This window comes from Larimichthys crocea, chromosome XIII (genome assembly GCF_000972845.2).
Source record: "Larimichthys crocea isolate SSNF chromosome XIII, L_crocea_2.0, whole genome shotgun sequence".
Classification (NCBI taxonomy): domain Eukaryota; kingdom Metazoa; phylum Chordata; class Actinopteri; family Sciaenidae; genus Larimichthys; species Larimichthys crocea.
In genome coordinates this window covers 39,741,628-39,752,650 of record NC_040023.1, presented here as the reverse complement: position 1 = coordinate 39,752,650, position 11,023 = coordinate 39,741,628, and the positions used below count along the sequence as shown (strand labels likewise).

Below are 11,023 nucleotides of genomic sequence, written 5' to 3'. Positions count from 1 at the left end.
TTTCAAAGGTCCAGCGTGTCCGATTCTTTACAGAATATGGCAGAAACTGAATATAATGTGTATAACCATGTTTTCATTCGTGTATAATCACCTGAAAATAAGAATTGATTTGTTTTTGTTACCTTAAAATAAGCCTTTTATATCTGCCATGTTTCTACAGATTCCCAAAACGGCCAGACACTGGCCTAGATAGGACCTTTCATGTTTTGCAGCTTCTCTTTCAGGGTAAAATTAGGGGGTTGCAATCAGCAACGACAAAACATGGTAAACTAAATCCTGCACTCTGCTCTTTTAAGGAGCCTTTCAGGTCTAATTACTACTAGAATTATAATCCATAGCCATAGTTCATTTTCAAAGGATTAATTATTCAAGACTGACATGAACACCTTGAACTTTTCCATCTTCACTTTGACGTGTTCAGCCTGTCAGGATAAACAAACCTCCCTCTAATAAAGTCTAAATTCATCATGAATTGGATTTCATTGTCATTCTGCAAGAGCTATTAATATGAAGGTGTATGAAGCAACAGGGCAAATGAAGAAATAATGTTTATTGTTACATCACACAGCAGGAGATACATTGAAATTTATTAGATGATAATAATATGTACTCAAATTCAAGAACTCATAATAAAAACATAGAGAAGTAAGAAAGATGATGACTTAAAGAATAGGCGTAACTACATTATATAATGACGAGATAAGTGAAAATGAAGACAGACTAATGCTCTGCAAAATAAGCAGTGAAGAAAGTCACAAAAGTAACATTTAAAACTGATCACAGTTCCTCACGTGAAGAAATACAACCTCGAGGGTGAAAAACAAAATGTCCACTTGTCAAAACTCTTAAGAAATCACATTAATTTGGACAGTGCCAGTCAGGGTAGCTGCTTTCAGCGACATCCAACAAATGACTCATTGTATTTCTCCAATGACTGCTGGCTGCTTATAGAATCCCTTGATTTCTGCACAGACTTCCTGTCAGACTTCTGCTTGAAAACAGGAGAGCGGAGGAACTGCAAGTCTGTGAACCTGTCTCCACGTCGAAGTTTCCTACGAAGATGAGAATGTGAATGTTGAGCATTCATACAGTTCAAAACAACAGAACGTGATCTTAAATCATTTACGGCATCAATGTGGACTTACGCATTTAGCGTGGGTTCCTTGTAGTCCACCACCATGGTGCAGCGCCGCTTGCGAGTAGGAACGGGAGTGGAGCAACGGGCATCAGAGGGGCGTGAGCCACCACAGGAGAACTTGCGATAGGCTGCGGGGGACAGATTGGTCACATCACACAGACTCAAGCCCCGCCCCGCTGTCCTTACACCAAGCCCACCTGTAGAAAGGTGAAGGAAGATGTGATCCAAGAGTAAGAAAAGAAAAAAACAGGAGATGTGCGAGTACACCAGTGAGAAACAAAACACAAAGTGTAATAAAGCCAACGCATAGAGAAGTGACGATACAATGAAAATTGTGATCTGGATGAGTCTCCCAAGTGCTCACTGATGTTGTGACAATGCACTGGCCTTTTTGTGAGATTTTATTTTCAGACTTACGTTTCTTGCATGTCTTGACTCTCTGTGGCGTTTGGTGGGGTACAAGAGGAGGAGCTTCACAGGAGGAATCTCCAAAATTGGACAGGACGTTGTCTATTCTCATCATCTCAGCTTCAACCAGAGGGCTCACGGGGGGCAAACAATCCTTCTCACTAACCCCTCTGTGAGGCTCTGAAAACCAGAACAAACAACCGCATGTAACCATCTTTAATTGACAAACCGCCATCAGCAAAAACTGACGAAAATCAAGCCATCAAACAATTAACCATGATGTTTTTGTTTACAGAAAATAATCAGTCAGCTCATTATGACGTTAACACTTAACAAAGACGTGTCTGGATGAAGCTGAAAACTTTACCCAGGAAAAAAGTCTTTTACCAGAAACAAATAGTGTTTTAATTATATGTCATGTATTTTGTTATTTTATAAGATGCTATTACTTGATGAGGACAAAAACCCATTCGTGCACTCAATAGGAATATGACAGACAGACTAAAAGCTTCTTGTCTGGCGTCTGGCAAACAGATGGATGTCTATAAACACATTGACTGAAGGCAAGCACTTCACTTTATCACTTCTTTTATGTTGTATAATTTCTTTAACAATGGTTAGTAATTAACATGATGTAGCTTTGACAAATCCAACAAATACTTTAATATTTGGTTCAAATGAACATCACAACACATCGTCAAGGGAAAGTGTTCCTTGTTATGAAGCTGCTTATGACTACAGCCTAAATACAGAATGCAGATACACTATGAATGCATATCAGCATTGTGCTCTTTTCAGTCTCCCCTGTGGCATTCGGCTGTAGCACTATAAATAATATTTAAGAAGGCACAACGTGTTCGTCTACATTTACTCACCTTGGTGATTTTCCTGTTCCAGCCTCGCTGGGTCGGGGCTGTTTGAGAAGCTAGAGTTAAGGGAGTGATGAAGATGAACTTCTTCCTTTTCAGGCTCTACGTCCTTAGGACATGACTCCTCTGTAAAGACTACAAAACAATGAAAACATTTTTTAACTCTAATGTTTAACCTAATAAAGAGAATAACTACACATGAAACGTGACATAGGTAATGGTGCTGAACCTAAAAGCTCACCAGATATCTCCTTCTTTGGAGGGAGGTTTTCTTTCTGTTTGACCACTTTAGAGGGCCGGCCTCTACGAGTGGTGATCACTTTGGTCTTTTCAGATGAAGTCTGTCTCCGTTTGCTCTTCTTAGGGACATACAGGCTGTCCTCTGATTCAGAAGAAGGCGATGACGAGCTGGGTTCATTGTGTTTGGAAAGCACAGCGGAAGCTTCAGTTTGGGCCTGTCCTCCTTGTGAATTCTCTACGCTGATGGACGCGGCAGGCAGATTTTCCTCCGCCTTGGCCTTGAATGGTGTGATGTGGACCGCCTCTTCACAGTCAAAGTCAAACGTGTCATTAAATCCCAGGGAGGTGTTGAGCTTATTTCCCTGTGACGGAGGTGCTGTTTTGGCCCGTGTGGCTGACCGGTCCCGACTCTTGGAGCGGGCTCTGGGTTTGGGATTCTCCCAAGGTTTCTTTAACGCTGCCCGCTCTGGTTTGCGACCTCTCTCGGGTTTCCGTGCAGCCGGTTCTGGTTTGGTGGGAGGCTGTTGCGGCTGGGCTTGTTTCCTGCTGGGCCGCTGCTGGTTGTTTTTTTTGGGTGGGACAGGTTCAGGAGTAGAATGCTGAAACTCCTCAGTGTCGACGGGGTCTGCCAAATCTGGTTCTGCTAAATCTGGTTCTGCTTCTTGCTGTGGCTGATTTCTGTCATCACTGCAAATAGGGCTTGCTGTTAAAGCATCCATGCATGTGACAGGGTCCGCCTCACTCAATGTCCTCTTTTCTTGCACACGCTCAGACCTCCTCCTGCTTCTTCTATCTGCATGGCGACGCCTCACGCCCACTGTAGATGGCAGGTGCTTGCAACAATCAGGTTGGGCATTCTTTTCAGAGGGCTGAGGGTCTGTGAAGATGAGGACGAAATTAAGTAATAATTTTAATAATTAATAAGTATTATCTATACAACTGTTTTTAGGACACATGCATTCATTTTTAGAAACAGTGAGACCAGTACACAACAGCTGCCATGCAATAATGTGCAAACGTCTTGAAATAATTAGCTTGTGTTCTGTGGCTCAGTCTAAGGAAAACTTCTTGGCAAAATCCTCCTCAGTTATTTAAATTAATTAACAAAATGGTATACAAATACCCTCCTGACAATAAGTTAATCATGGCTAATCCTTAGTCTTGAAATATAATTGTGTGTGTGTGTTTACCTGCACAAATTGGTGAGGCATTAGGCTCATCAGGGTTCTGGCTCCTCCGCTTCCTTCTGTAAATTGAGAGGTAATAGATCCAGACAGTCTTAAAGCTCAGGAGAGAAAGGATGTCATTAAATCTTATGTGATAAATTTTCGTTCTGAAACGTTACCTCGCTGAATCCACGGGGTGTTGTTGTTCAGTGATGACATTTGGAGGTTTAGTCTAAAGCGACACAGAAACACAAATGTTTCCTTTACAAAGACAGGATCAGTGAAGCGACAATCGAACAGGTCTCCTGTTTGTACCTCTGAAGGACTCCCTGCCAGAGCTTCCTGCTCTTTGAGCTTCCTCTTGAGCAGAAGAAGGTGAAGGAACAGGGCCTGTTGCTCTCTCTTCAGCTGCAGGATCACCGCGTTGGACTGCCTCACTTTTTCCTTTTCAACTTGCAAGGCCACGGCCAGTGTCTTGTTGTTCAGCTGGACACCCTTCAGGATGGTGTGGGTGGAGTTAACCACTGGAAGAAAACATGGGAAGGATGTTATTTGCTCAACAACAACATCTGTCCATGTTATGTCACAAATACACAAGTCTACATTAGAAAATGAGTTTTTAACAGTATAAAAACTGTGTTGTTTCCTTACCACTGCTCTTGTTTTTTCCGGACCTTCCTCTGCTGGGAGCTGAAGCAGTAGCTAGACGTTTGTTCCTCTTCTCCTTCATTTTCTCCTTTATGTCCTCCAGACTCTGCTGGAAGGACTTCTTCTGGGCCCGCTCTTTCCCCATGGCTCGGGATCTTTAATTTCACAGTTATGATTTTATTTTTACGCTGTCCAACTCATCGACAGCGCACCATAATAACAAACCATAACAAAACTCAGCTAACGTGCTAGCACGGTTAGCATGAGCTATTAACTATGTAACGTTAAGTCAACCTTCAGCAGGCAAAGTGGAATTAAACTCACCAGCATGTGTTTATCAACAGGATATCTGTTCCGACGATGTATCGCTTCTACAAAATGCGTTAAATTGCTTAAATTACGCAGAAAAATCATGAATTTTGAAGCAGCGTACCGACTCTTTCGGAGAGTTGACGTTCGAATTTCGAGCCGCGGCCGTTGATTGGTGGGATTTTGAGATGACGTCACTTCCACAGAGTAAATTGACCGTTCACTCGCTAGATGGCGCCAAAGTACAGCAAGAAGATGCAGCACATGTCCCTGCAGAGAGCAGAGAAAACTGATTTATATTCATTACTCGTCTGCATATTCCCCTTTGAGACTCAACAGTGGACCACCACACAGCACACCAGATATCTAATTATAATTCTTGGCGTCCCAGTAAGCCTCTTTTCACCGTTTCCTTGTCTGTCTGTAAGGAACAAACAAAGCCAAGTAGAGGGCATTCACCACTGGGGGGTAGATGTATAAGAAATGTCTTTAAAAATGGAAATGAGATGAACACTCATCCAGGGTCAGCCTCATTCAACCCCTCCAAAATGTCTAATTGGGTATTTATAATTGACTGCTGAAGATAAGTGCTCAGCTGCATGTGGATGGAGCTGATAATTGTGTTAATCTCATACTCCTTAAGGTTTTTGTTCTCAAACTCTTGTGGCTCTTTTCCAAATTAGATTACACAGATGCTTGGACTGCAAGTCAATTATTAGATGAATGCTCATTTTAATTTGAGCTGCTATGTCTTATGACACTATGCTCTAGCGTCCAGCCTCATAGCTTGTATTTGTTTTTGTTTTACATATGAGACATACATACATACAACTTTCTTAATGGACCAGTGTAAAGGATTTAGTCGCATCTATCTAGTGGTGATTGTAAAACCCTCACTTCACCTCTGTTCTGAGCTACTGTACAAACTTGGTGGTTTAAAGGTCCAGTGTGTAAGATTTAGGAGTACCTATCGGCAGGAATGGAACATATTATTAATTTGTATGTTTTTATTATTGTATAATCACCTAAATATAAGAATTGTTATGTTTTCATTGTCTTAAAATGAGCCCTTTATATCTACAATGAGAGCGGATCTTCTTCCACAGAGTCCGCCATGTTGAACTGCCATTTTTCTACAGTAGTCCAGAACAGACCTACCAAACACTGATCTAGCCTTTTGCCTTTTATGTAAATTCTGCAGCCAGAGTTTTTCCTACATGCTTCAAAGAAGAGGGTGAGGCAAGGGACAGTATTCATTTGGTTGCAGTTTGGTTACAACTTAACTGCTAAGTGCTACTAAATCCTACACACTGGACCTTTAAGATGAAAGATTCCAAGGAAGAAGACATGTAGTGTGTATAATATTGAGTTTCTTCAATATTTTGTAAATAGAGCCTGTCATAAGTGTCCATTCCTACCCTTCTCAGGTTTTTCTCAATAGATGTTCTGTAAATATTAAATTACACTCAATACTTATTCACGATCTTATTTACTTTCCCAACTCAAAGTCAAACAGGCATGTCGTAGTTGGCAGTGTGCAGGGAAGAACTCAACACCTTTCCTGCATGGCACTTGAACTAATGCACCATCCATCCATTTTGGACTTTCTGTCAGTGAAGATCCAAAAAAGGTGTCTGTGACAGCCAACTGAATGGCATATTGGGGCTACAGAAGGCATTTAGTATGGCTTGGGTGTTGTCAGTGTCACCCATTGAAAACAAATGACTTCAACCAAGTGCCCCAGCTCTGAAACAGGCCTGTTCTTTCGGGCAAAACCCTTTAGGAAAGCACACAGGCAACTCTTGATTTAGTTTGACTTCTCTTACAAACATTTGGCGCTTTGTACACTCTCGGTGGGATTATTTCCATATTGCGTATGCAAGAACATGTAGCAGTTAAGCTTTATTACAAACAAAATTAATAAAATTTTATTACAGTTGAATATTCCACCTATACTAAACTGCAGCTAACATCATAAGTTGCCATTTTTAAACAGGCGTGCTCTTTTAGTATGGATTAAGGGTCTGAGTAAGCGTTGTAGGCATGAGAGCTCTGAGACTTACAGACCTGTAATGACTCACTGTTTTAATAATAAGATCACTTCTGTTTACCTAAAAGGTGTATTATTCTTGCTAAAAGCAAGTAAATGTTACAACTGTTGCCTCACAGCAGGGAAATAGTGAGTGGTGTGTTTTGTGTGTGAGTGGCTTTTTTAAATATAAAAAAAAGAGTGAGACAGACGAAGAACGAAAGAGGGAAACAGATAGAGAGAAAGACTCCACAGGTTTTAGGTCGGTTTACTTTAATGGAAAAATCCATCATGTGGTCGTTTCATGCCACCACTGCCTATTCATGTGACAGATGCAGAGAGAGAAAGTTATTATCACAAGTACAGGCAAAAGACAGGAGAGACTGATTAAAATAAAAATGGAGTGAGCATTGTGGCAGCTAGAGAAATGTAGAGATATAAATGGCAGATGACTGCAACACTGATGAATACAGTGCCTTTTTAGCACAACAGTACACCTCTATTTATCTCCTGAAATGATGCACTGATATCATGAAGCAGTCACTTGCTTATCTCTGTCTGATCATATCTCTAGCTCACCCATCACTGTCCAGACAGGCTGACTGGCCAATGAAAAAGATCATCTGCTTTTCTACCAGATGAAAAGTATTATCCCTAATCTGTGCACTCGCTTCAGCTGGGGCCAAGAGTACACAGCCCTACTTTTTAATATGGAAAATGTGCGTTTGGTGCCATACTCACAATTTATGGTAATAAATTTATAAAACAGGTTGCATAATCAAGCCTAACAGCAACCTTTGAGAGAAAAACAACTCAGGAAACCAGATTATGTCTTGTTTTATGGAGCTTAGATTGATGAGAAACTGTAGGACAGATAACTAACCAGGTAATTACCTAAATCTTTATCATGTGTTTGTAGTTAAGTTCAGTTGAGTTCAGTGTCAAGGACACAGTAAAGTCCAAGACTTATTTCTATGTAAAGACAGCAAAGATGCAGGAGACTAAGAGACCTTATACTACCAACAAACCAACAATTAATACATACATCATTACCAATGAAATCATTCATCACTCAGCAGATCAAACACACAAAGAAATCAATCACTCTTACAAATGTCCTGTCCTTTCCTGTCCAAAACCTTTCAAAATTTAAGTAGTTACTACAAAGTTTATTGTGCAGAGAATTTCGTGGCAGTACATAAACATGTACTAGTATTTAAACCTTGGCAAACTCAACACTACTGGTTTAGTCTTCAATCAGTGTTAGAAGAAGTTGGCATATTTATAGAATAGTTACAGGAGATAACTGATCCACTGTGACTGGAACCCCCCATAATTTATTTCAATATTGCAGAGGAGCTCTAATATGACATTTTTCCTTTTATGAGTGTGAGGAAAACCAATGTCTGACAGCTAACAAACCAAGCTGGAGGAGCACTCCTTTTCCATCACATCCCTTTTAAAACCCAGACAACAGCAGCACTGAGCCCCAGACACACAATCAACTCACTGTGGGGAGTAGCTTGGTCATTATGCCTACAGCATGCTCTTGAACACCCCACTGAGCCATTTACCACACAGCCAACATCCCCTCCATTTACTGATCTGTTACTCCATGGCATTCTACTGCAATGTCTCTGCAGGACTGGAAAACCTCACAGGGAATAAAAAAAAAAGTTGTCTGGTGCTGTAAGAGCAACAGTTGCAACTTAGTAGAGAACTGGAATCAACATCTGTGTCTGACCTTTGAACTCTTTGCTCTCAGCACAACTGTAAAAGTATGTTGACCCAGAGAGGAGGTGCTTGTGTAACAGGTCTCCTCTGCCCACTTACCTTTTGTCTATGCACTAGATCCAGAGAAACACAGCTCTCAATGGAGGCTTTTATAGGTCTTATGATGTAAGAGTGCCATCCTTTAGATGTACAAGACTTGTACTAGATGTACAGTACTCTGTAAGCTCTCAGCATGGATAAGTTATACTAAGGTAAAAACTAACTAGCTAACTTACTAACGATCAGGTTGGATTCCTGTAAATAAACACTATATGTAGACTGTAATGTGTGTGCTTGTTCTACAAATAAATCTTTGGCTTAGGCTTTAAATGACTAGTGTGACTTTGTGGCAACCTCTGTGGCTGTGAGATGAAGGAGTGAATTTTTATTCACTCACTCAAACACACCATACTTGAGAACTAAAGTACTGTAAGGAGGTCTGTGGGCAAAAAATGAATTTTTAACACATAAATGAGGCATTCTGGTGTACTCTGAAGAGAAAATAGAGGGAAAAGACAACATTGCTTCAGATTAAAAAAAAAAAAAACATTTAGTACTGACTGAGGTTCCTATCATTTTAATGACAAGAATGGCTGGAGTGTATGAAACTGGTCTAGTGGGGAGCTGAGGCTGGAGAGCAAAAACAAAATAATTTTTTTCAATTAGGCCTGGACCAGCCTTTGAAGAGCCGTTTCCACTTCACCATGGGCCTCTTAGGCCCTTTCTTCTTCCACCACTTCTGCCCTATTCTCATCTGTATCTTGATAGCTGTACTGTCAGATAATAAATATGAAAAGAGACTCCCACGTGCTTGAGCTTTACACATGTCCTGAGATTTTCAGCCAGCTATGATTATTAGTCTACCCTTTACAGCAGGTAGCCTACTGACCCACCGGGGAAACTCCCAGTACCCCCGTAGGCCAGTCCGCCCCTGGTGGTGGGCCGCCGGCTGTCCTGGAGTACCGATCACACAGATGGCCAGTCCGCCCCTGCCTGTTATAACCAAATGATATTAAGACTTACAGTTATTCAGCTCCAGCACCACCCACGATCCACGTTTTTTCTCATTTTTTGATTAGCCAGGAAGAGGCAGGACTGCCAAGATGGCGAAAGCCAGAGCCATCATACTCTAAGATTCATGACGGCTTATTACAAAACCTGTGGATGAGGTCATATATACTATCTCCTTGTTTTATAATAGTTTATCCTCAGTAAATCACCATTTTTACACTTGTGTAACAATAGCGTGTCATGAGCTTTAGAGGTGTTGGTTTGGTGGATTGTTTTACCCTTCAACAGACCCAGTCTAGCTGTAACAGTTGACTTGATTTATACAGCGGTTATTTAAATGCAGTTTGGTTTCTCATTGCTCTTATCCATGACCACTTTTGTTTTATGATTTAAATATAGAAATGTAATCTCCAGAAGTCAAAATGCTTCATCCTCAAGCCAAGAGCTTATTATAGTCTTTGTGAACAGCAAGAAAAGCTGTCCTCACATGGCATGCACAGCTCTGCACCTTTGTACTCTCTCCAGGTAGCAGAGAATGAAAAAAATTCTCTGGACGGCAAGTAAGGCCTTTGTTTTGCTGACATATGTTTATGTGTGCGTGCGCACATGCCCGTCATGATTTCGATAGAGACAGAGAGGCGGTGGAGAGAGTTGCCGTGAACGTGTTGTGAGATAACGAAAGAAAGATGACGAAAAGTGAAGAAGAAAAGGCAGTGAAGGCTGGCGAGGGAATAAGCCAAGGACTTAGGAGGCCAGAGGAGGCCTGGATTCCAATAGTCTCCAGAGAATTGAGCATCCCACACACAGATGTTCACAGTCATCACCCTAGACAATTAATAATAATAATAATAATACGACTGCTGTGACAACTGGGAGAATCATGAGGCAGTGACTGATTGGATGATAATTCTCCGAATTGGCCTCTGGAATTATTTACTTTGGAGTGGCTGCAGGAGGCAGAAGCAAGAAAATCTAATCACTCAGTTTGCTGTCAGTTGACTGATAAAAGACCAAAAGAGGGATAGGTCATATAGAGTTAACGGCCCCTGACTTGATGGAGGGAGTTAATGCTTTGACCTCTGAGAAAGATTAAACTAACCATCATTCAGATAACATCAGCATGGAATCTCACAAATTTGGCCACAGTTAAAGTTTACGGTTAAAAAGAGTCAAAAAACGAGAGAAAAAGCCCTGAGGCAAACTGTAAAAGTCTGCTTGGGATGTATCTACAGTAAGTTATAAACTATACTGTAAATCCACAGATACGCTCCTGTACTGAAAGCATCAGGATAAAATGGACTTCCTTTAAGACATAAACTCACCAAAATGAGCTATACATTGCTCGAGGCTGTCATATAGTAAACCTCATCACTAAGACAGACAACAAAGCCAGAGAGAACATTCCTGTTTTGATTTATCTCAGAGAATGAAG

General features: G+C 41.1%; 1 protein-coding gene across 2 annotated transcripts; it reads right to left on the bottom strand.

Annotated features, from left to right (window-relative positions):
• Nucleotides 1-773: 773 nt before the first annotated feature.
• sgo1 (shugoshin 1) lies at nucleotides 774-4,966 on the bottom strand. Of its 2 annotated transcripts, none has more exons than XM_019264204.2 (10): nucleotides 4,794-4,966; nucleotides 4,473-4,624; nucleotides 4,137-4,345; nucleotides 4,001-4,053; nucleotides 3,846-3,901; nucleotides 2,657-3,532; nucleotides 2,422-2,550; nucleotides 1,556-1,726; nucleotides 1,146-1,266; nucleotides 774-1,052 (listed from the first exon to the last, which is right to left on the bottom strand). In XM_019264204.2, exons 2-10 carry the CDS (start codon nucleotides 4,612-4,614, stop codon nucleotides 893-895), a joined length of 1,917 nt encoding a protein of 638 aa, XP_019119749.1. In that variant the 5' UTR covers nucleotides 4,615-4,624; nucleotides 4,794-4,966; the 3' UTR covers nucleotides 774-892. The 2 variants fall into 2 exon arrangements, with proteins under 2 accessions (XP_019119749.1, XP_010734427.2); XM_010736125.3 differs by having other exon boundaries at nucleotides 1,146-1,335; nucleotides 4,794-4,965.
• Between the last annotated feature and the right edge of the window lie 6,057 nt (nucleotides 4,967-11,023).